General features: G+C 35.0%; 1 protein-coding gene across 1 annotated transcript in view; it reads right to left on the minus strand.

Annotated features, from left to right (window-relative positions):
• Window positions 1–27,084, minus strand: part of CDC42BPA (CDC42 binding protein kinase alpha) — a 333,136-nt gene that overhangs the window by 54,107 nt on the left and 251,945 nt on the right. The window contains exon 22 of the mRNA XM_017882327.1: window positions 7,869–7,952. Within this exon, the coding sequence (XP_017737816.1) occupies window positions 7,869–7,952 (84 nt within the window). The remainder of the gene's footprint in view (window positions 1–7,868; window positions 7,953–27,084) is intronic.

Here is a 27,084-nt window from a genome sequence, read left to right on the forward strand (position 1 = left end):
GCTAGTTCTTTTAATTGTGATGTTAGAGTGTCAATTTTAGATCTTTCCAGCTTTCTCTTGTGGGCATTTAGTGCTATAAATTTCCCTCTACACACTGCTTTAAATGTGTCCCAGAGATTCTGGTATGTTGTATCTTTGTTCTCATTGGTTTCAAAGAACATCTTTATTTCTGCCTTCATTTCCTTATGTACCCAGTAGTCATTCAGGAGCAGGTTGTTCAGTTTCCATGTAGTTGAGCGGTTTTGATTGAGTTTCTTAGTCCTGAGTTCTAGTTTGACTGCACTGTGGTCTGAGAGATAGTCTGTTATAATTTCTGTTCTTTTACATTTGCTAAGGAGTGCTTTACTTCCAATTATGTGGTCAATTTTGGAATAAGTGTGATGTGGTGCTGAGAAGAACGTATATTCTGTTGATTTGGGGTGGAGAGTTCTATAGATGTTTATTAGGTCCGCTTGGTGCAGAGCAGATTGAAATTTCTTACTGAATACCCCATAGTTAAAGGTATTTTAGTCTTACCTGATTTACATGGTGGTAAGCAAATGTAGATTTTATCTCTTTGGAATATTCCTTTGTTTTCCAAATTAATTCTCTTAGCATGTTTTAACAATAAATGATGTATAATAAATAACCTTTCGTTCTGCTGTGTGAACTTAGGAAAAATTTACTAAATTCCTCTCTGTCTCACTTTCCTTATCTACAAAACAGGATAAATAATAGTATCTACCTAATGGAGTGGTTAAAGGAGTATTAATATAAACAAAGTCTTTCAAACAGTACCTGGTACATACTAAGTACTCGAAAAACATTTCTTTTTTTAAGAAATAATTTCAACTCTTAGATTCATGGGTACACATGCAGGTTTGTTACCTACTAAGTATATTGTATGATGCTGAGGTTTAGGGTATGATTGATCCACATTACCCAAGTACAGAGCACAGTACCCAATTTATTAGCCCTGGCACCCCTCCCTCCCCTTCTCCTTCTCTAGTAGTCCCCAGAGTCTTTTGTTGCCATCTTTATATCCATGGGTACCCAAATGTTGTATGAATTTTGCTAATTATTTCTCTTTTAAATGTGTGATTGATTTAAACTACTAAGAACTCTACTCCATATTCTAATAAATTACGAATACTGATTTTAAAAGGTTATCAAGTAGCATTTATTTCAGTTGACACTAACATATGAACAAAAAACTAAAGGGAATATTTGAAGCTTTAAAATTCAAGTTAAAAATAAATCTTGTTCTTTTCAACTGGGATATATGATTTGTACACTACGAAAGAAGTTTTAAAAAATGAAAGAAGTAGATTATTTTCACATAGAAAACCTGACTACCAGCATTAGTCAGAGAATGGGGTGAGATTCTCAAATTTAGAGTGGTCATGACCTCTGGTCCAACCTCAAACCATTCTGTTCTAGAAGTTCCTCACGATCTTTTGGTCAGTTTCAAAGCAGCACTGGGATTTGACTCTAAGTAGAACACAGACTATCTTATTACTAACTCTGCAACTGCTCCTATAACTTCTGAGTCCCAGTCAGGGCGCAGACACTGTACCAGTACTTTACATAATTCATCTTATTTTGTGCAAACAACCACCTTGAAAGATAGATACTGTTTCCTTATATGAAAGAATATATTAAAATCATAAAATTTTGCTCTTTCTCCTATATACTACTTTTTAATTTCTGGCTCTTTGAGAAACTATTATGAGTAAATTTTCTAGTGCTAACTTTTTCAATTGTTCAGAATGCATTAATGCAAAAGATGTAAAGTTATTTTACTGGTTAGTCCTAGAGGATTTTAATACAAAGAAGGAAAAGTTAATCAACTGCTCTAAGTAGCTTCATGTTTTCTTCTTCTAAAGAAAAGACATATCTGAAACACTAGCAATGAAACAACTCTAGGGTTGACAAATTTATTAGTAATTCTTCACAATGCCCCTCAAATTGCATATATATACATATATATCATACACTTCCTCTCCAGCAAGAGATCTATTCAGGATGTCGCAATTCTGAGTATGACAGCAGGGAAAAATACAACAACCCAGTGTTTTGGATGAGCATTAATTTTAGGTAATAAATCATCCAACCGGTTAAATTATGGGAGAAGTTGTGCAATTTACTACTAAAGATTAAGGCATTTATGTTTTGCTAATCTCCACTAAGGAGAGTATAACATAATTAAAGATCGTTATTCTGATGCCATCAATACACAATACTATTGTGATGTAATACACAATAGGATTTTGTTTTTGTTTTGGTGTGAAAATGTATAAAGAAAGATACACGAATGATCAATTTTAGGGTCTAGATTCCTTGGCTTCTAATATCCCTGTTTCCTGCCTCCTGGTCAATATTTGATATCTAATACTTCCCTTTGGGGACAGGTAGAAGAGGAGAAAAAAATGAAAGGTATTAAAGTATGAACTAAAATTAGAATTTTAGATTACGTGATCATTCGGAGTAGAAAGAATTAACTGTAACCTCAAATTTCAAAGTGGTGATTAGAAAGAGTTCTTTTCTACTCCGATTTTGTCTGTGTGTAGATTTTAAGCTACACATTGGAGAAAGAAAGTAAAATGTTTTTAACAGACAATGTGAGAGCCAAGTGGAATCAAGCATAACTCTTGGTGAAAGCTTCAGAATTTATTACAGATAATTAAACTTTTACCACTATAAATGACAAGTCAAACAGTATCTCATACAACCCTTTCTTTTTTACAAAAAATTTTAAAACATTTTAAAGAAATTAAATTTTCTGGCCGAGCACGGTGGCTCATGGCCGTAATCCCAAGCACTTTGGGAGGCCAAGGCAGGCAGATCACGAGGTTGGGAGATCGAGACCATCCCAGCCAACATGGTGAAACCCCGTCTCTACTAAAAATACAAAAATTAGTTGGGCGTGGTGGCAGGTGCCTGTAGTCCCAGCTAGTCGGGAGGCTGAGGCAAGAGAATCGCGTAAACCTGGGAGGCACAGGTTGCAGTGAGCTGAGATCATGCCACTGCACTCCAGCCTGGTGACAAAGTGAGACTTTGTCTCAAAAAAATAAATAAATTTTCTTTTAAAAAATAATATTTTTTCTTCCCTTTTAAAACTTCTATTTTGAGATAATTATAGATTCACTTCTCTACCTTTTAAAAAACATGAAATAAATTTTATTTCTTGGGGAAAATATTAGGTGCAACAAACTGAGTTAATATTTAGTTCATAAAATATTATCAGCTTGGTAGAAACCTCACTCTAGTTTTATTTTGTCTTATTTTGCCTTTCATCCTTGATGATCCAATGCCTTGGACATGTATATATCTTTATAAATTAGATAGTCTGAGTATGTGTTTTTATTTATATAAATGTGTTCCTGTTATATATCAGCTACATTTTAGGAATCTTTCCCCTATTTCCAACTCCCTACTGCCATAAAAAATACAGTAATAAACATCTTCATCATGTTGCCTAATGGATCTGTATGAAGGTTTTTCTAAAGGAAAGAGATTTTTCTGATGAAATGAGATTGCTGAGTCATACAGCTTACGTATGCCTCTACATTGCCTAGGTTCTCTCCGGAGTGGCTGTACCTGTTTATACTTTCAGTATCCACATGTGAAGCTGCCTGTTTCTCCACATCCATGATGTCATCTTACTTAATTTTATCTTGATTTTGAATAGAAAGTGATAGTAATTTTAAAATTAAATTTTAAAAATTTCTCCAATGATTAATGAAGTTGGACATTTCTTCACATGCTTGTTGACTATCAGGATTTCATCTTCTGGGAATTACTTATTTATATCACTTGCCAATCTTTCAACGAGATTTCCAGTCTTTTTCATATGGAGTTGCAGGAGTTTCTTATGTATTTTAGAAATAAACCTCTTATTAGTGGTAAACATTGCAGATATCTTCCACTAGTCTGTCATCATCTGTTAACAATGCTTTCACTGTAAAAAACATTTTTAATTTTGATGTAAAGTCCATGAATATTTTCACCTTATGCTTGTGATTTGAGATCTTATATTTATTCCCAGTCACAAAATTTTTTTCTACATTTTCTGTTTTAAATTTTAAAATCAAATTAATACATACACATGGCTGAAAAGTAAAATGGTATTACACGCTTATGACAAAATCAGAAGTATCCCTCCTACTTCCTAGAGGCAATTTCATTTAATTCTTCTTTTTTTAAAAAGCTATTGCCCTCCCCTCCTTCTGTAATAGATATCTCTATTGGCATGGGAGAGCTAGGGGTGGAAAGCCTATACCACAATTTTTTGATTTGAGACATTATCTGTTCACTTCCTGCTATGGTAGAGAAGGATATGGCCCTTTTACACTATTTACTCCCTTTTTTCATTTTTCCCAATATTGTTATAGTACAATTTTAGCTTAAAATTTATATGTAATGTCTAAGTTATTATGACTAGAGAATCATTATTCACTAAGAAGTACACTATGGTTATCATTTCTTACTTGTATAACCTTATGATTTTTCTAAAGTCAATAGTGCCCCTCCCACCCTTGACTTTTACCTTTCTGTATCTCTATCAGTAAATCTTCCAGACTCTTCTAAGGAACTGTAAAATCCCCTGGAATCTATTTACGACACAGTTAAACACACTGGAAGCCTTTCAGCCCCTTTACCCCTTTCTATCAACCTGAAGACAACCCAGCTGAAGCCCTCTGGTTTCCTATTCCAGTCTTTCTCTTAACCGGTCTGTGTACAATTCCTTCTTCTATAGGCCTCATGTCTTTCTCTTTCCTGGCCCCCTTCCTTGTTCTGGTAGAACTAATTAAGTTTCCTTAGAAAGTGGCACATGGGTGATAAATTTTTTTGAGCTCTGGAATTTCTCAAAATGCATTTTTTCCCTCTGCAACTCGATGGGACATTTGACAGTGAATCAAAAATCCTAGCTTGAAATCATTTTACCTTCTAACTATTCTTTTCATTTTGCTTTGGATAAGTATGTCATTTCAATCCCTGAATATTTGGATGTGATTTTTTTTTTTCATCTCCTTAAAGGTTTAAAAAGTTCTATCTTTGGTATCTTGAAAACTCACACAATGATGTGACTGGGGACAGGTATTTGTCATCCACTAGTGCTAGTAGGCACTGATGGAAGTCTGCAATCTGGAAACACGTTTTTCAGTTACAGGAAAAAGTCTTTTACTTACTCGATAATTTCCTTCCTTTTCTTTTTTCTGTTTTCCTTTTCAGGAACTTCTGTTTGTTGGATATTGATTTCTTCTATTTTCTTTTCCTAATTTCTACCTGATTTTTTGCAATATTTTCTAAGAGAATTCTCAAATTTATCTTGTGACTCATCTACTGAATTTAAAAAATATTTATCATATTTTCTTTGAGACTTCTTGTTCTCATATTGCTCTCTTTCTGCTTTTGCATTGTCCCTTTTCCTTCAACGAAAACAGGAAATATTTGTTTGTTTTGATCTTTTTCTTTTGTTTTTTGAGACAGGGTCTTACCATGTTGCTGAGGCTGGAATTTAGTGGTGCGATCTCAGCTCACTGCAGCCTTGACCTCCCAGGCTCAAGCGATCCTCCCTCCTCAGCACCCAAGTAGCTGGCACTACAGGTGCAAACCACCATGCCCGGCTAATTTTTGTATTTTTCATATAGACAGTGTTTTGCCATGCTGCCCAGGTGGGTCTTGAACCCCTGGACTCAAGAGATCAGTCCACCTAAGCCTCCCAAAATGCTGGCATTACAGGTGTAAGACACCATGTATCCCTGATCTTTTTCTTTTGTTAGATAATTTTGAAATGTCTACTGACTCTTGGGAATCTCAACGTTTATAACAGTCAGTAAAAAAGCTAAAGAGATTTTGTGTATATCTGTGTGTGCACATGTGAGAGCAAACATACGATGTGCTTGTTAAGAAGGGACCTAGCCATCTCATTAGGGAGCCCCAAATGACATTATCAATAGGTCTTTTCTGAGTCATTCAGTGGACCTGAGAATCCACTGATATCCTCCGAGCAGAGTGGGGAAGAAGAGGCTACAGTCCCAAGAGTCAGTATTCTGGGAGCTAAGCAGAGGAAAGGCCTTCAGGTCTCGCCATTCAGTACATGGACTTTTGACAAATCTCACTATTTGTGGTTTCACACTTCTTTCTCTCACCAACCAGTGAGCATGGTGCCCCTAAATTTGTGGTCTTGTGGTCTCTTTGGTTTAATGACTTCACATAATTAACATATTGCTGAATTGGGGTGGTTGTCTGGTTTTCAGAGCTAGTGTAACACTTTATGCGGACTTTGAATCAATTCTCTAATTTACTCTAGACTCCCGCTTCATTCTTGCCTCTCAAACTACTTGGTGTCTTATCATTTTGGTTGTCTGAAGCTTGTTCTCTAGTACATTGCTCGGGAAGGGGTGTGGGAACAGATTTCCTGAGCTCTTGCATGTTCTTAATAGTTTTCTGTGGCTTTCATTTTTGGAGGATGCTTTATTATCCTTAAAATATTAAATCCTTAAAAATCTTTGACTTGTACTTTCCTTCGGTATCTTAAATGTGTTATTCCACTGCCGTTGTTTTTAGCATACTGCTACTATGAAAAAATCTGATGATAATCTCATTTTCTTTCCCCTTTAAGTGACATATTTTTTGCCTGAATGCCTAATACTTTTCCTTTTATTTATAAGCCATTAGTTTACTAGAATATTTTCTTTTGACTGGGTTGTCATGTATCTTAAGTTTCCTGTTTTTCATCTTATCTACCATTCTACTAACTTGTTTATCTGTGATATCCATTTTGCCCCTTCTACTATTAAAGTCATCTATTTAGTTATTTCAGCAGTTCTGTTTTCATGTCAAGTATTCCCAATTTATTTTTCTTCCTAACTACCTTACCCTTCCTCATGTTACCAACATACTTCTTATCTCTTTAAGGTTATTTTTAATGTTTATTTTAAATTCCTGTTCTATCTGGCCTTAAAACTTTGCTTTATCTGGGCACAGGTTATTTCAGTTTGTATTTCTTCTATATCAGTTATATTTTTTGTATATTTTTTCAGGTTCATTGACCTCCCTCTCTCATTTTGTGGTTTATCCAAGGTTTACGCTCTGGAGAGCGAGATCATTCAGTTTTCCAATTTCTGGAATTTCTTTGTAGGAGCTTGAGACAAGCAATTACATCTTCTCATTCTACCAAATGTAATACTTCAGTCATATTTATGTCAAATAGAGTGGGGAAAAAAAAGTCCACTTGAATTTTTCACTAAATGTTTTTCTTTCTCAGTGGTTTACTGACTTCAGTCTCAGACTCTTCCACAAGCGGCCTCAACTTAATGCCTTACTGAGGCATATACTGCTTAGAGGAAGTGCTACTTATTGTAACGACTTCAAAACATTGAATTTAAGAAGATGAGGCCGGGTGCAGTGGCCCAGACCTGTAATCCCAGTACTTTGGGAGGCCAAGACGGGCAGATCACGAGGTCAGGAGATCGAGACCATCCTGGCTAACATGGTGAAACTCCGTCTAAAAAATACAAAAAACTAGCTGGGTGAGGTGGCGGGTGCCTGTAGTCCCAGCTACTTGGGAGGCTGAGGCAGGAGAATGGCCTAAACCTGGGAGGCGGAGCTTGCAGTGAGCTGAGATGTGGCCACTGCACTCCAGTCTGGGCGATAGAGTGAGACTCCGTCTCAGGAAAAAAAAAAAGATGATGATGAAAAAGTGCTGTACCCTCTCCCTACCTTTCCTATTGGTGATTATTTGCATTCACACAGAATTTATAAGTTTTTCTGTTTGTAACTTTGAAATAATATCAAAAATATCACAGCAAATGCATAGAGCAGATAAAATTCATTTTTTTTGGAACACACTATGCTTATAACTTTATAACTAGATTGAGTACCTTAGGTGGAAAGCCAGTTGAACCAGCACATCCTTTTTTCCTTAAGGTTGGTGTGTGAACTGGAAGTGGAGTGGAGTCTACAGTCTGAACCCAGGAGCAAAAAAGGAAATAAATGTCATGAAACACTCCATTAATTTCAAATATAACTAGAAAGAAGCCAAAATAAATAAAACCAAACAAAACATCAATAAGGTAAAAAGTTCTACTAATTAATAATAAAGAAAACCTCAATAAAGCTAAAATTCTCATAGTGCTGATAATTTAAATCTCCGCCTGCAATATCTACAAATGAAATATTTGTTCAATTAGTAAGTTACTTCAGTCTGGAAATACAAAAATAAATCATTTGGATCAAATGATCCAAATAAAAAAAGCCATAGCATGTGGCCTACACAAATATGAGGATATTAATTTTTACATTCATCTGAATTTGCCATATTCTAAAAAATGTCTGAAAATGATTTATAATAAAATATTTAGAAGATTCTTTTAACTACTCAACTTTCATACACAGAACATATATTACATATATAGAACACAGCTCTGGATGTGACTACATAGACAGATAGAGACTGACACCGGGAATTTTGTGCAGAAATTAATTTCCAAAGAAGGGAATTATTTAATTTTATTGGAATTATTTAATATTATTGGAATTCTGACCTTAATACAAATTTAGTCACATACCGTATCTTAGGTAGCTATGTAAAATATGGTCTTCTTTTATGGGATTTTATTGTAAGCTATTTCTTTGAATGAAAAGAACCAATAATTTCACTGGATGTTATTATGGGGAAAAAAGAGCCACTGCTTAATCAGCAAAGTAGTTAAAAAAAAAAAAAAAAAAAAGACATGGAAAGTAACTTCCTTTCAGGATGCCAAGCAAAAGAATAAAAGGAAAAAGCCAGTCTTTGTATAAAGTACAGAATATTTTAAAATATTACAAGAAAAATGGATGGTCGTTTCTTTGCTGTTACTATACAACCTCGTCTTTGTTGTTACTATACAACAATCTATCTTTGTTGTTACCATACAACCTCCAAAAACAGAATATTTATATGCACTATAGCCTTAAAACAAAATTCAGTCGAATTTCTCAGAGTTTTCTGTTTGTGAGTTTAGCTCTAATTTAGATTTTATTTACTTTTAAATAGCTTAAAAAGTTTTAAACCAAACATAATTTAACATTTGAAAAGATAAATATGAAAGATAAAAGAGAATGCTGAAAATTTATATAAAACTTAATAAAAAACAATAGGAAACAAATTTGTCAAATTTACATAGGAAGTCCAAAGGTTATTAGAATTAAAAAGAATTAAGCAAGGGTGCTGGATACAAGATATACAGAGTTTATAAAGACAAGGCAATGCACAGTAAGAAAATGTATTTACAAAGAATTCCATTTACCATAGCAACAAAAAAATTAAGGTACCTAGGAGCAAATCTAACAAGCAATATGAAATACACTGAAAATAATGAAACTTTATTGAAGGATATAAGAGAATCCCTAATATGTATACTATGTTCATAGATGGAATACTCAGTATCATGAAAGATGTCAATTCTCCTCAAACAGATCTATAAATTAATGCAATTCCAATCAAAAACCCCATGTGAAACTTGACAAGCTGACCTTAAAAGTAATATGAAAAACTAAAAGGTCAAGACAAAAAGGAAGAAGAAGGTAAGCGGGATGGCTCACCATACCAGGTGTCAGGAATTATTTTAGAGTGAAAGTAATTGCAATTAAGACAATTTACTGTCAATGCAGGAGTAACCAAAAGAACAATGGAAAAGAATTGAGAGTATCCAAACAGATCCATGCATATAATGCAGAAACAGACATTACAAATCGATGGGAAATATAGCAGGGTCACGTGTTCATATGGGAAAAAGACATTAGAAGCCCATTTCCCATTATACATAGCAATATATATCAGTTTGATTAAGGTCCTAAACAAGTAAAAGCAAAATTTAAAAACTTTTAGAAGAAAATATAGAAGAAAATCTGTATAATCTCAGCAAAGAGAAGAACTGCTTTAAAAGACATAAAAGCAGAAGTCGTAAAGAAAAGACTGATAAATCTGGCTATTTTAAAATAAAACTTTTGCAAGACAAAAGACACCACAAATAAAATTTTAAAATAAGCCACAGATGGGAGATAATATTTGCAATGCATATAGCTAGCAAAGAATTAGTATCTAGAGTATATAATGAACACAAAAAGCTATAGGGAAAATGATTCAATAGAACAACAAAGGACACAAACAGGCAAATCATCAGTGGTCAATAAACATACAAAAAGATGCTGAATAACACTAGAAAACAGATGCAAGGTAAAACAAAACTGATACTTCATATCCATCTAGCTGGCAAAAGTTAATGTGTGACAGTGAGGTGAGGATGTGGGGAAATGGAGAACTCACACACACTGCTGGGGGAATGAAAATTGGTCCAACCGCTGTGGAAAACAATTTGGTAAGAACCAGTTGAACTTGAAAATACATACAACATACAACTCAGTAATTCCACTAAGTATATATGCCAAACAAACTCTGCACACTTGCAAAAACAGATATGAGGATATTCACTTCAGCACTGATAACAATGAAAAACTGGAAAAACCGAAATATCCAACTATAGGAGAATGGATAAATAGTTGTGATATATGCCACAGTTATAATGAATGAACTAAATGAACACATATCTGTAGGAATAAACCTGAAAAGCAGACTTTTGAATGTAAAAAATCACAAAAGGATACAGGTAATACTTATGTAAATTCTAAACACATAATAAGCACTACCATATGTCATTTATGGATACAAATGAAACAAACATGTAAAACCAAGAAAGGGAAGATGCACATCAGTTTCAGGATATTTAGATATGTCTGGGAAAGAAGAGTGGGGAATGGTATACACGAGGATGTTTCAACTGTTTCTGAAATATATTTTCTTTGAATAAAACTCTGAAAAACAATTAAGCAAAATTTTCATATCTGTTTAATCTGTGGGTGATATATGGGTGTTTATATTCTCTGAATGCTTGAAATATTTTATCATTAAAACAAAATGTATAATCTCAAAATATTAAAACAATTATAACTAAAACACAAGAGGGTCTCATTAACCAGTTTGGGGAGTCTATCACAGAGTTAGAAAAAACAAATCAGAACTTGACTACAATCTCACACTTCGCTTCAGACAGCTCTTCAGATTGGACTATCTGCTTCTATTGGAATGCTAGACACAGCTCTGGAGATTTAAAAAAAAGGAAAGCAAAGGAGCTTTGTCTGAATTGTGATGCTGAATGAAGAACCAGAGCTGAATCTTAAGGTAGGATGGCATGGGCTGAGGTACAACATTCTTTGGACTTGTGGAAGAAATGATCTCTGATGAGAAAATTGGCCTATTGGCTATTTAAAACCATTGATTGACAATTAGTGTAAACACAGCACTGGTTTTTGCAGTACTAAATGCCAGGATTTAGTTGACTGTTACCAATTTAGCAGTTAGAATGAACTATTCAGTTGCCAGAAGTGGCTATTTTATTTTTCAGCTCTACTTATGATGTAACAGGTTAGTTATATCATGACTTATTACATTTATTAGAAGAATTAAAATATGAGAATGGCACCTGCACTGCCATTTGCCTAGAGTTTCTAATAATTCAAAAATTTACATAATTAATCTTCTGTTCTACACAGTTCTCTAATTAAAGACTATCTTTCTAGTTAGTTTTGTCTATTTCAGGTTGACTATTTGAGGACAATGTGCTCTTTAGTTTTTTACTTCTACCTACATTATCAGTTAAATGTAATGATCTCCAACAGACTGTAACTTATTACAAAATATATTTGGTTAAGAGGAGAGAGACAGACTTGTTTTATTCAATTCCCTCTTTCCTGACACAAGTGAAAAGTTGGGAAGCAGGGCTGCTCCAATGAGGCACCTTAACTGGCTCAGCTTCACTAGATGTGGAAGGAGATGTGGACCGTGACTGGATGTGAAACTTGACGCTCGGGTTCCATACATATGTGTTCTCAACGGGATCAGTCTAGGAAAATAAGTCAGGAAAAACAAAAACCCAAAAAATCACTTTTAAACAATGTGCAGCTCTTAGCAAATTTCTGTAAGGCATGATTACGACAACATTTCTTGAGAAAGGAGGATAACAAACTTTAGTTTGAATATTCACATTAGGGATACATCATTATACAAAAGCATAACCACTAGCTCTAATGTAAACAAGGATTGACACAATAGTTAACCAAAGGCCCCTCCCTGATCTTCACTGCTGATCTCTTACTTTGGGCACTGGTCCTACCACACATTCTACGTTGGTATTCCACATGGAACTTTTTATTTCACAAAATGAATCATACATGTGAAATAAATGTGGAGTACTTAATAGAGATACATACTGCAGATTAAAGATAATTTTGTCCTTGATAAGAATGAAGTTTGGTCTTTTACTACTCATCAATTGAAAGTAAAAAAAACCCTAACCTATCAGTTTTGTGCAGGACACTAAAGGAAGTCTTCCCTTTATTTTGCACCAGTAGAAAAATCAGCACTTATGTTCAGTCGCATCCTTTTAAACCAAGTATTTTTAGAAATTAAAAATGCTTTGGGTTAAAATTTAGCATAAAACATCGTATGAAGCATACTGATTGACTAGTCAGTTTGGCAAGTTTCATAGTTACTAGGATTGAGTTTTTAAAATGATAGGACAATGAAGGCAATTTGGAAAAGTGGTTCTGGAACTTATTCTGAATATGTTGTACAACAAAACAATGCTTAGATCAGAAGTCACAAATCATAAGAACAGCATCAGTTTAAGAATTCAAACATGAACTTACAATTATTTTCCTTTGTTCTTACTATGGCTATATTTTTGAGGGAAGACATGATGATAATGTACCCCTTAGAAATGCCACTGCTGAAAGATTCAGGTGCAGTTGAGACTGTCGGCAAAGTAGAACTATTAAAACAATGAATTAAAATACAATGCCCTGTACTCAAAACTAAGTGAAAAGCAAAATTTCTTTAAAATTCTGGGTTGAATGATAAATAATTGAGAACAGAAATACTTGGAAAAGAAGGGTCCCCTAGAAATTAACTTCATAGATTTGTTTTTAGTTCAACAGAACTCTGGGCATGTGGCTTCAATCTCTAAGGGCACAAATTGTTTTCTCAAGTTGGGGATATTTTCCTATAGATAATTACTGTAGAACACTGTTATCCATGTATGATATGTTGCATATGTTAAAAACAGTCAACTTTCGTTCAATGTGGAGAATTTTAAAAATCTGGCAAGTGTATGGGAGGAACAGGCTAGCAGGCTGGGTAACACCATCGTAGCCCTCCATTGGTGCCCACTACGGCCTTCCTGGGTGGTGGGCATGGAAAGGTATTCTGGTAACCACAAACCCACCGCCAGGCCATAAACTTTCAGTTAGTGGATTTGGGAAAAGTAGGGAGAAGAAGGGTCTCAGTGAAGGCATTAGCGGTCTTGGAGCAGCAACCATTTACCAACTGCTAGGATACTCAATATTTTAAAAAGTGGCACCACTGAACTAAAGCTTACCAGCTGAATATCAGCTCTGTACGTGTGATGTGGCTGATTTCATGAAACTAGTATGCCTTGTGAAGTTGGAGAGCCAGGCCTGTATCCCATTTCTTGAGTCGAAATTCAGCACTATTTTTGTTCTATCAGAGGCATCTCCACAGCAGAGTAATGTACTCAAAGTAATTTAATAATCAAGGAGGTTAAGTTATATTATCTCCTTTCCTGATAGTAAATTTTGACCAGGAAAAGAAAAAGTGGAAGAAAATGGGACTCAAGACACATTTTGCCCAGTTTACAATTTTATTCAGGGACAGCCATAGAGAAAGTAATCAGTTTAGATTATAAATATGAAATATGACCCTGAGTTGGGAATGCGGCAAAAATATCTTTCAGTTTCTAAAAATCTACTCCTCCTAGTTTTCAGAAGATTATATACATTGCAAGGAGAATTAGGAGTCCATGGAGAGGGGCTTCAGTTAAAATGGAATTGAGAAGCAAAGCAGAATTGATACATTTTATACCAGTAAGAACTTAAAACTGACTGAAATACCAATTCAGGAAGTTTTAAGGTATCTAACTAGGGGACGTTCTATGTGTAAAAAACCAGGCCATCTTAAGAAAATTTAAAAGTTTCTGACCTGTTGCAAAAGTAAAGCTTTAGCCCCACAGCCTGACTGAAAGACATAAAATGAGAAGTTCCTGTGTGAAAGGTAATGCTGTGTATATGTGAATAGCTGATATAACGGGTTTGTATATCTGGGTTTGATCATTTCAAAACTCTTTAAAATGGGAAAGGCCAAGTGTTTGGTGTTTCCAAAAGCGCTGGTTGAAATTTTACAGCAGGTCTGCTCTTTGAGCTGTTTAAACACATGCTGACAGAAGTTGGGCATACTGTCTTATACTTTCTCGCATTAAAATTAGAAAACACTGCCTTATGCCATTTTGTCAGTATACGGTCTAATGGAAGGTTATATCATGAAATCAGCAAACCTGAAAAGCAGTGCTTTCTCTAGCCCCAGAGCTGGCTGTTAAAACACTTACCGGCATGTTTGCTGATCCCATGAAAATGTGATATTGTGACAGTGGGATATTGGAGAAAGGAAAAATATACTATCAATTTAATTTGTGACTACACAAATTAGTAACTCTTAAATAACTCTTGAGGCTTTTAACACACACCTCTTGGCTCCTCTGTCAAGTCTTATTCTCCTAACTAGGTTTTCTCCATCAATAAAAATGAAAGAGAATATGGATATGGATAGATTTAAGTGATTTTCTTTGCTGAATAAGGTAAAAGGTGGTTATTCAGAAATAGAAAATATTTATTTTAAATGAAAATACTTAATTGTAATAAAGTAGAATAATGAAAATTACCATACTAGCTTTTTAGAGTTGTATACTCTTAAAGTAAAAATCAATTTCAGAGTTTAAACAAAATCAAGTAATTTTTCCTTTAAAAAATAGTAAAAGTAAGTGAAAATACTGAAATATTTTAAGATGGTATTAGGCATATTAAAAAGTTGAACTATGTCAATTATAGTGATAGCCGTATCTTTAATTTTAAAAACCTATGAATATAATAATTAAAATTTAAAAATTACCACTTTACTTTCAAAGTGTGTTTCTTTTAAAGACAAAGGACAAAGCTTGGTAAAGATGAATAAACTCAGGGCAAAAACCATTTCAAAAAAAAAAAAAGTCCAGGACTTTTAAATGAAACTAATGCTAGTAACATTAATAGATTTAAATATTTCATTTCATTTCTTGGTTACCACCAGTGTAAACAATATCTCAAAAGTGGTGTAACACTAAAAATAAGAAAAATACAAATCACTTATTTTCCTTATTCAAGTTTTAATTATCACCAACCAGAATGGAATTTTCAGGAAGTTACTAATTTTAACCACAAGTAAATGCTTACCAATGCATTTATAATTAATGGCTTATTCTATCCACTAAAAAGCAATTAATTCTATTAAACTTTCAGAATATTCAGTGAATACATGCTGGCATTTAAAGATAGCCTATGATTCAGTTTAACAATGAATTGTCAATGACTCTGATATAGTATAGCAGCAAAGCAACTGATTAATACCATTAGTTATTTTATTACGAAGTACTTTAAAACCTTAAAAACAAACGTAATCATTATTAATATTATATTTTAGTCACGGAAGTTAAAATATTCTTTTGTCATTTTGATGTGCTAAAATACTATAGCATTAATTATAATAATGCAGCAAAAGGTAATAAACATACATAAATAGCAGAGATATTATAAATTCAATATAAGAAATATCTTTAAGTAAATGCATTTTTTTCTTTCTTTTTTTTTTTGGTTAGCTAATTTTCTTTTCCTAAGTAAACATACTTTAAGGTGTTACTCTGACGAAGTCATTAGAAACATCTACTATACTTCAGTATCATTTTTACTTAATGCTCTGTTAAAAAAGAAGAAAAGCTGAATATTAGTGGTACTGTCCACATTGTGAAACATTTTAATGTAAAATGTTCATAATGGTCCCTGAATTTATTGGATTTTTCTACTAAAAGATTCTCAAATGTATTTTACAGTAGTACATTAAAAAAGGTTTTCCTCCCCCCTCAGGATCACTGAACTGATTTTTAGATGACCCGCTTATCAAGAATTCCTCAAATTATGGACAGCATGGTTTTCCCATAAATAATAAAAATAACTAAAACCACTCATCTTGAATATGTATCAACAGGCCTTTTCTACTGCCTAAATAATTACAGATTTGTACAAGTAACCACCCTCTCATAAGAAACCTTGTTTCAAAGTAGAAAACACCAAGATTTGATACGGATTATACATGGTCAACCTACTAAAAACTAGTTTGCATCTAACAAGTTGTTTGTTATTGCTAAACATAAAACTGTACGTTAAAAAGTACCAGTTTCTTTTCTTTTCTCTTTTTTTTTTTGAGACAAGGTCTTTCTCTGTTGCCCCCAGTGTAGGGCAGTGGCACAATCATGGGTCACTAAAACCTTGAACTCCTGAGCCGAAGAGATCCTCCTACTTCAGCCTCTAGAGTAGCTGTGAATATGGGTATGTGGCACCATGCCTGGCTAATTTAAAAAAAATTTTTTTTGTAGAGGTAGGGTCTCCCTATGTCGCCCAGGATGGTCTCAAACTCCTGGGCTCAAGCGATTCTCCTGCCTCGGCCTCCCAAAGTGCTGGGATTACAGGCTTGAACTACCATGCCTGGCCAAAATCCAGTCTCTATCAATTTTCTTTATTCTTTAGCTAGAAGTATTTTGAAAACAAAGTGGAAGATAATTTAGTATTTTGTATTTAGAACACGTATAAACTCAAATCTTCAGTGATATATTTATTTCTGTTAACTGAGCTTATGATACAAAAACAGTATTATAGAACTACTATATCATTTGGAAAACAGTAAATAGGATTTGTCTAGAACAAATCCTAACAAATGACTAAAGGTTATGACCAGTAATGGTAAGCTTCCTAGTTATATATAATGCACCTTGTTTCCCTTTAAGAAAATTTATTCTCAAGTTATTTTCAATATACTGATTTGAATATTTAGTCTGGAGAATTTACACATATTCTAAGAAAACATAAGAGAAAGTTAAGCCATATGTGGGCGATAAAATCTCTGCTCCAAACTCTAAAGGAACAATCTGAAATAAGACATTCAGCGTTTCTCACTATTAATGAAAGCACTGTGGAAATCTCCCTCATCATTTCTACTTGGACATTAACAATATCATCAATAAAAACTTTTTCTTCTACTATACTTAATACTACTTATAAACAAAAGTATTCAAACTGTAAATGAGGTTTAATAGCATACTAGAAAAAAGAATGCAAGAAACATTATTTTGTAATACTACCACATTCATACAACATTTCATAGATATTTAATTTTAAATTTATTAAAATACTGCACATTTGCTTGTCTAAAAACATGGTATATAACATAAAATCTTATGCTACTGTTACAACAGAGGCCATTGTTAAGAATGGTAACTATTTGTGTCCTACTGAAACACACCGACGTCTCCGGGAACACTGAGGTTCTACACTACGCCATTGAGATGCTTCTATTTAACAGCTGATTAATTTGTAATTCTTCAAGCATCTTCACAGGCACTATTACTTTTCAGTGGCTGACTTTCTTTGTCAGATACTTAACCAAAGATAAACTGAAGGAGGCCAGGAAAGCAGATAACCAAGCTTATTATATCTATGTTTAAAATAATCATATGTAATTATAAGTCAATAGGTTATGGTTAATTACAGTTTATTCATATCCCATAGATTAAAGACATAGAATTAAGGAGAGACCTTATAACAGCTATTTCCCTCCACAATTTTTTTCTTATTTCAAGATTCACAAAAAATGTTCTAGGTGGCCAAGGCCCCAGAATGTCTGCAAGGCAAGTGAGACAAAATTAATCCATAATAAAATTAGAGAAACAAATCCTAAATTATAACCTTATTAAGAAAAACAAGTAGTTAAAAAGTTAGTCAATTCACAGGCTGATGATTTGACCCTAATATAACTGGGCACACAACATACTGGTTTTCCCTTCTAGAGGTTATGTAATGTAATCAACATATATTCAAATTCATTTGATAAATCCAAATATCTAATGGTTTTAAGTCTCGATAAGTTTCAAAATAATCAAGCAATCAGTTGAACTAGTAATCTTTCATAAACACAATAATTAACGAGATATCACTTGAATGCAGTTCTGCTGGCCATTGTACTGGTATCCGAAATGCTTATTCATTATTAAGCAGCAATCCGAAAATATTATATATGCTATATTAGAGTTATTCAAATTTATTTTACAACCAACCCTCCATCATACCAGAAAGACACAACCACAGGAAGCAGCAGGCCACCCCAACTGCTTCCCATGCCTACCACAAACCAGAGAATTCCCTCATCTAGAACTTTCCGAGTCCAAGAATTCTGAATGTAAAGTGTTGATCAATCTCCATGGAGATGGCTGGTGAACCTTATGAACTTGTACCTATCACTGACTTTCCTTTTTAATGTTACCATTTTACATAGTATATGAAATCCCAACACTGTCAGCTACCCTGTCGCTTTTCCAATAGGGAGTATGTATGTGTGTATATGACTAGTGTTGGGATGCAGAAAAATTCCAACTCTGGGCATGTCAGAATCTTGTAGCACAGGGGTAGTGGCTGACTCATTTCAAGTTGAGAAACACGGAGCTAGCATTAGTATAGGAAGATATTTAGTTTGTTAATAATACATATATAAATAATGTTACTGATATGTTTTAAATCTTGGAATTATGTTAGAATAGAAAGGATTTATTATTAACATTATTTCTGCAGATCTAGATACATATTTTGGGAGATTCCTTTGAACTACATTAGGAAAAAACCCCAAGATTTCTCCAGAACTGATTTACATAAAATTGTAGTCTATCAATAAGATGTATAATTTATTCCAAATCATTTTTGAATTTTGTACATGAATTACTAAGTTTTCTTTCTACATAATTAAAATCTCTAAGAAACAATCTACATATTTGCTTACAACAGATTCTTAGGAGCTCATGTACTTTATCTCTGACTAATTTAGAAGGCATACTTTAGGATCACTTTTCCCCTTGATCAAAATAAAAAAGATATCTTATCATTTTAGTAGTTTGGTTGTAGTAATTTATATGAACATTCCTAAAGCTTTGCGGCCAAAGCCAAAAAATAAAAAAAAACACATAAAAGCAGCACAGCAACAGCAGGAGCAGCAGCACAAACATGCAATAAATGTAATAATATACCACAAAAACATTAACAGGTTCCGCAATCACAGGCAAAAGGATGAGAGAGGGGTAAAAAGGCCTCAGGATGGGTACATAAAGTGCAAAAGTCTCTTACACGTCTGCCTTTGCTAGCTGGAGTACAGGATGGAGAGCGCTTCAACAAAGAAAGGAGAATACAACATGTTACAAATATTTACACACATAAGACTCTCAAGGACTACTATTGTATTAACAGACAAAGTATATAAACATACACAGAAGGCCACCGTTTTGGATAGGTTGAACGTACATGTATTTTTAGGAAAACCTGGAGGATAGGATGGTAAAGAAACAGTTGTTTGGACTACATCTAAGGTTGATAAACTTTTCACTGGCTCATGTACAGTGACCCACACAAAATAAGGCTTCATCAAGTGACAGACAATTTCTTTTCTGGAAAGGTTGGCAGTAGCAGACTGGAACAAATAAGAACAAAAAGGATCTAGTGCTCATTTAGTGCTGGCAAACATTTAATAAAAGAACGAACTAGCCTGGTCTTAGACATTTACCTACCAAATATTTACTCTTTTAAAAAATGATTCTTTTAAATAACAAGGGCTAAGTTAGGATTTCAGAAGTAAAGATAATACATTAAAATAAAAAGTTATTTGAACAATACTCCATCCTGACTCAACTTCAGCCGTAGTCAAAAGAGGGACTTTCACCTAACATTAAAGAATTAAGTAATTAGGAAAAAAGTAACAATTATCTCAAAATATTTTTGTGATGCTCCAGCAGTAGAGCTTCACTAATATGAACCATATCTACTTCAGCAATTTCTAACATTCAATCCAACCTAATGTTTACTGTGAGCTTACAATACGTTGGATACTAAGCAGACTTCGCAAGGGACTGAAAGATAAACAAGACATGGAAGTTCACAGACTGGCAGAGAAGACATCATGCTAGCAACAATGTGACAAATGCTATCATTGAGATACATATAAGGTTTGCATGGGAACCTAGAGGAGGGACAGACAAGATTTTAATGGGGACCTAGAGGAGGGAACTTATAGACTAGGTCTACAGGAGTTATAGAAGATGTAAGAAAAAAGTGAAAAGTTCAAGAATGAGAAACACTACCAAAAATTCAGTATTAGTGTTACAATAACTCTGGCAGATAAGTAAATAGGAACTACTATTTTTTTTTTCTTTTGAGACAGAGTCTCGATCTGTCACCCAGGTGGATGCAGTGGTGCGATCTTGGCTCACTGCAACCTCCACCTCTCGGGTTCAAGCGATTCTCCTGCCTCAGCCTCCTGAGGAGCTGGGATCACAAGTGTGTACCACCATGCCTGGCTAATTTTTGTATTTTTAGTAGTTTCACCATGTTGGCCAGGCTGGTCTCGAACTCCTGACCTAAGTGATCCACCTGCCTCGGCCTCCCAAAGTGCTGGGATAACAGGTGTGAACCACTGCGCCAGGCCAGAACTGTTATTTCTTTCCATAGGAAACTGGAATGGAAGATAACTTGAACACTGTCCTATGGAGTTAATAGTAAACCAGGATTAGAAGGCCTGGAGAGTTCTAAAGAAGTTTTTCCATTATGGAGGTTAAAGTCTCAGGTTCAAACCTAGTTACTTTCCTTAATGGGAAGACTCTCTCTCATCCCTTCTTGCCCCCAAAACCAAACAACCAAACAATAAACAAATCAACTCCAACTCTTCCTCTAGCTATCAATTAATCTCTCCCTTCTTCCTTAATAATCGTAACAACATTTATTATGTGCAGAGTATATGCAGATCCTTTTCAAAATTCTTTACATACATGAATTATTTTAATTCTCACAGAAACCCTATAAGGTAGGAGTTATGATCCTAATTTTAAAGATGAAGGCGGATCAACTTGCCTAAGGCTATAAAACTATTAAGTGGTAGGGCCAGGATTCAAACTTTCTCAGCCAGACTTCTGAAAAATGGTATGCAATCGCTGTCTGTACTTTCTAAACTTCCAATTAACTTCTAATACAGTGCAACTCAGATTCCGCTTTGATCTGATATTCAGCAGGTCAGTATTTCCAGTTTGTCCTATCTGACCAGCCACCTCTGCCATACCATCACACTGACCATTCTCCTCCTTAATATTCTCCACTCCTCTAGTTTTTCTGACAGGTACTTTCCTGAGTAACAGCATACTTCTCAACTATTGCTCTTTCTTCGCTTTTGTGGAGTCCTATTCCTTCACCCTTTCTTCAATGGAGATTCCAGTTTTCTGTCCTTGGCTCACTGCTACAACTTGTCCGTTGGGGAATCTCATCCACTTTCAACTCTGATTACTTCCAAATCTCTGTTGCCAGTTCACTCCTCTTCCTTAAACTCCTGACGCATATATTAAATATCTGACTGTCTGCTGGACATCTCCAACTGGATGTCCCTTAGGAATCTCAAACTTGTCCAAAATGAAGCTGTCATCTTTCCCTTCTGTTAAATCTTTTAATAATTATTACATATGGGACTGCTTAAACCTAAGCTCCGTAATATGCAGTATAAAGTTGAGAAACACAGACCCTCATTCTGGCCTTTGCCAATGTCTTCATACTCATTTCTCAATCCCTTCCTCACCCTATTTGTTTGCCAAGAAAGGGACAATTCAAACTAAATTGAAATCTCCCTCTGCCCACAACCCCGTTAACTCCCTGCTCCCTCTCCCCACAAGTTCGCTCTGCCTGTCTAGAATATACTCCTCATATGTAGTTCTTTTATGATTTTGCTGAACATCCTCATCTGTGAAGACCCAGCTCACGCATTATTTCCTTTAGTAAGCTTTTCTGGATCCTCCTGGTTCAATCCGAAATCTCTCTTCTTTGTATTCCCATGATATACAATCTTTATCTTTTATTACTGTATTTCCCACATGGTGTTATAGTTATCTGGTTATATATTTGTCTTTCCCATTAGACTGTCAGGGCAGGAAATACCGTATTATGCTTAAGGGCAGGAAATATTACGCTTAAGGGCAGGAAATACTGTATTATGCTTAGCATAAGCCTTTAAACTTAAAAATTCTCAATAAATATTGAATGAATCCTTCTGAACATCCATAGTACTCATGGCATTTACTGCTAGGTATTTCTCATGGCATTTATTGCTTTCTACATTGCATAATGCGTAACTGTATAATTATTTTTCTAATTATAAAATAAGCATTTTGAGGTCTATTTCCACATCTGCTTTGTCTTTGTATCCATTATGCCCAGTATATTACTACCCATGTAAAAAGTGCTAAAATGTTTAACATTAAAAAAAGAAAAAAAACTTTTTTGGCTATCTCTACTTCTAAGACTAGAGTCTGGAGTGTGCTAAAACCATGAAAAAGAGCATGAATATCTCAAAATAAATATATTATCACTACACTAAAACAAGTTAAAATGTATCCTGAAACTATCTTTGAAAATGAAGGACAACACATTTTCTAAGCTAATATCATTTAAAGCTAATAATGATACTATCACCACAGCAATGATTTCTTACCAAAGTGTTTACCTAGAAATTGTCTAATTTTTATGTTTTCAACAGAAAAGGTGAGTTAGAGGAAAACACACCCACACACTTTCTCCCTCATATATACCTACACACACTGTGGTTTTTTATAAACACTAAAATTGAATTCATAGCAAACACTGTAAACCAACACCTTGTCTTAATGTGCAACCAAATACCACTTTAAAACATGTATTTCATATATAGGTCTACGACTTGCCACCAAAACTTTAAGATTGAATATGAAGGTATGCACACAAGCAGAAATCAAAAGAAATAATCTCAGGAGTATATAATTTGGCTAATAATTTTTAAGGTTCAATTAATTAATCCTAGAGGTCTTATTTAATAAAATACCAAAGAAGAAATGGACTACATAATCATGTCTTTCCCTTTAGATTGTCTAAATATATTATTATATATGCGATAAAATATGTAATATATACAATTATATTCAACATAATATATTGCCTAAGTTGAGGAAAAAATGCATGTAACTTTCTGAAATATGCAATCTTCAGGTAGGGTTGTGGTGAATATGTGGCTAGAACTTGTAAAAACAAGAAATGAATGAGCAAATTTCAGGAATGCCAAAGAAGCTTGGTCTGATTTTGGTCATAGGATTAAAAATCTTTAAAATGTATGTTTTAAAATTCTATTTCCTACCAATTCTCACATACAATTGACCATACCCCCAAGTATCGCTGAAACTATGCTGCCAAGCCTCAGATTTCTGTAACTGATTGTAACAGAATATAAAAGAAGCTGGAAGATAAAACCATGTTAAATCAAGAGATAAAGAAGTTAGAAGCCATGACTGAAATTAAGTATTTTGAAGCATCTTAGTAAGATGTTATACAAGGTTAAAACCAAGTCCAGAACTCACTCTGTCAATATTGTCAGACTACTTGCTGAATGGAAAACAATATTAGGGGGACCAGACAGTTAGGCTGTAGACACTATCTCTGTTTCTCTGTGTCTGACCTTTATATTCCAGAGCTTAATCCTTGACTTACTCTTTCATCAGTATATCAGAGCAAGACAATTCTGAAAAAGCAAGTTGAGTACATTCTCATTTGCCAGGCAAATGGGCAATTTCTATTTTTGTGAACTGGGACTAAATGAACAAAGTGTAGAATTATAATTTAATCAAATTCAAAACTTACTTAGCACATATTTAATATATGATAATATGTTTCTCAAATATAAAGAGCAGGCAGCTAATTTATATGATTGTAATTAGTATTATCTATAATTTACTCAAGCCAAGGTTTTTTAGGTTCAGCTGAAAAGAAAATGAACTGAAGAGAGTATAGGAAGTTGCTACAAGCTTGGTGTGATGATCCCTGGATCTGTTACTATTGGGATGAAGGGAATAGATCGGGGAGAGAAATGGGAAAATCTAAGCAGCTGAGCTCCATTTGTTCCTCACCCTGTTTATTACCTAGAAAAAGAGGCTGGGGCTAATGTGGACTAGACAGTCCAGGATTGGGCACGTATGGTTGAAGGAAAATATGAGGGTAGAAGTGGGAATAATTTCTACAGCAGAAGGGATCTTGGTATCTCTGCTCTACTGCTTTCTTAATAGGTTGAATGGAAATGCCTTTCTCAAGAGACCACTTATCAAAGTAGTCTCAATGTCTTTTAAAATTAACTCAAACCCGGCCAGGCACAGTGGCTCACACCTGTAATCCCAGTACTTTGGGAGGCCGGAGCGGGTGGATCACGAGGTCAGGAGATCGAGACCATCCTGGCTAACACGGTGAAACGCTGCCTCTACTAATAATACAAAAAATTAGCTGGGCATGGTGGCGGGCGCCTGTGGTCCCAGCTACTCGGGAGGTTGAGACAGGAGAATGGTGTGAACCTGGGAGGCGGAGTTTGCAGTGAGCTGAGATTGTGCCACTGCATTCCATCCTGGGTGACAGAGCAAGACTCCGTCTCAAAATAAATAAATAAATAAATAAATAAATAAATAAATAAATAAACCCTTCTTTATGTGTCTTAAAGAATATTTTACATAACAATGTATCACCACACTGCCCTAATCCCCAAAGATTGAGAACTTTAAAAAAGTCACTAAAAAATGGGAGAGTAACCTATCCACTCTTAAGAACAGAAGAGCGCCATAATGGTTAAAACAACTGGATTAAATATTTTCTAAGGTTTTTCTCCTTTAAAAGTCTATGATTCTACATGTAGAATAGCCCAAATGCTTACATTCCCTCAAGTTAGAGCAGCAGAGAGTGTTGAGAATATACTCTGTTCTGCCTGGTTGCCTCCTTTCATTTTCCCAGAGGGAAGGGAATGACTGGTATTACATATATTCCTTTTCTTCAAAGCTACTCTTACACATACAAGGATTGGCCAAACAATGTGACTTAAAAAGGAAAGCATCTTGCTCTGAACATCTTCCCATTGTGCCAAAAATTCCAGCATTCATCTGAATTTTAAGTTAACAGGCAAAACATGTGGAGGAAAAATTAGGGGTGGGAACATTTTAACTTAAAACTGTACTGTTTTAAATAAAGTAACTATACTTTAAGAGGCCTGTGTGAAAGGGTAAAAGCAGGAGTAAAGAAGGTAACTTTGGAGGAGGTGAGGCACTGGTGGTAAAGCTCCGACAAATCACAGGGCAGCATGAGAACACTGGGTTCCCAGAGACAGAGGGAGAAGAATGACAATATGTTGACACCAAAGGTCCTGATTCCTGCAATTTTGCTTAATACTAGCCTTATTCCCTTCTATACGTACAAGCTCCAGCTGCAATTCAAACTTTAGGTCTTCAACATAATCTCCTTTATAGCAACGAGACAGAAAACAAAAAAGAATGTCCAGGAAGATGTGTCCTATTCATTAGAGCCTTACTTACTGCAAAGGGCAGGCATATAAGCATCAAGCACAATATAACTAGATTTGGCACAGAGAACAACAAGAGAGCTGATGTGCTCCTTAAGAATCCAAGTGTGGCCAGGTGTGGTGGCTCACACCTGTAATCCCAGCACTTTGAGAGGTTGAGGCGGGTGGATCACGAGGTCAGGAGTTTGAGACCAGCCTGGCCAACATGGTGAAACCCCACCTCTACTAAAAATACAAAAATTAGCTGGGCACAGGGGCTTGCACCTGTAGTCCCAGCTACTCGGGAGGCTGAGGCAGAAGAATCGCTTGAACCCGGGATGTGGAGGTTGCAGTGAACTGAGATTGTGTCACTGCACTCCAGCCTGGTGACAGAATGACACTGTCAAAAAAAAAAAAAAAAAAAAAAAAAAAAAAAGAAAGAAAGAAAGAAAGAAAGAAAGAAATCCAAGTGCCTAGCAGAAAAGGAGCTACAGAAGAACTTGAGCATTACACGAAATATCTTGGATGCTGAACTCAAGTATGTCAAAGATTGAATACTGCTGTTCATCATTCTGGTATGACTTTGAGGATCAAATGAATGAATGGTAACTCTGGGAAGGGAGATCATAGGTACAAACTCTAAAGAGAAACATGAAGTTTGTACCATAAAATATTGGTGGTGGGTAGATGACTGAGTGATGAAGAGCTAAGAAAGTATTTAAGTGAAACTGAACTGATGGACAAGAAAAGAAGCTAAAGAGAATACAGAAAGGGAGGAAACCAGCTTATTAAGAGTAATAAGGACATTATTACTGATGGCATTACATACACTGTTTCTTGAAGTCTTCAAACAACATTATGATATTAGTTCTATTATTATTACTATTTGTCTGATGAGCAAACTTAGGATGTAGAAAGGTTAATTTCTTCCAAACCATACACCTAGAAAGTTGTACAGGCAGGATTTGTGCATGCTTATGCACTTAACCAATAAATTGGGAGAATGGAGCTTAGAAAGCACATGAGTGAGAAATCATGCCTTTTAGGAGGTGGAATATAAATAAAAGATTTGGCAGCTCTTGTGAACTCAGCTCCTTTATACTAGGAGTTCCTTTGCAGTGCAATAAAATTTACTTTTATGTCTGTACTGAGCTCATGGTTGCATTAATAGAGGGTAGAGGATGAGAAAGGATATTTCTGGAGGAAAAGTAACACTGGGAAATGGCCGTGCAGTGCTCAGGCATTACAGGTGGGTGACAGCAGTGGCAGAGTGCCTGTGAGAGCAGAAACAAGCTGAGGACCTTGCTGGGGTGTGTATTCCTGAAAGATCTGCTGAGAAGACTTCATGTATTTGCCAAAATACATACTGCTCCCAGGTTTTACAACCAAATATATATATATATATATATATTTTGTGTGTGTGTGTGTGTGTGTGTGTGTGTGTGTGTGTGTGACAGGAAAAGGGATGGAGAGGAGTTTGTTAGAATTAAAAA

The sequence above is a fragment of the Rhinopithecus bieti genome, unplaced genomic scaffold, assembly GCF_001698545.2.
Source record: "Rhinopithecus bieti isolate Rb0 unplaced genomic scaffold, ASM169854v2 scaffold_13261, whole genome shotgun sequence".
Lineage (NCBI taxonomy): Eukaryota > Metazoa > Chordata > Mammalia > Primates > Cercopithecidae > Rhinopithecus > Rhinopithecus bieti.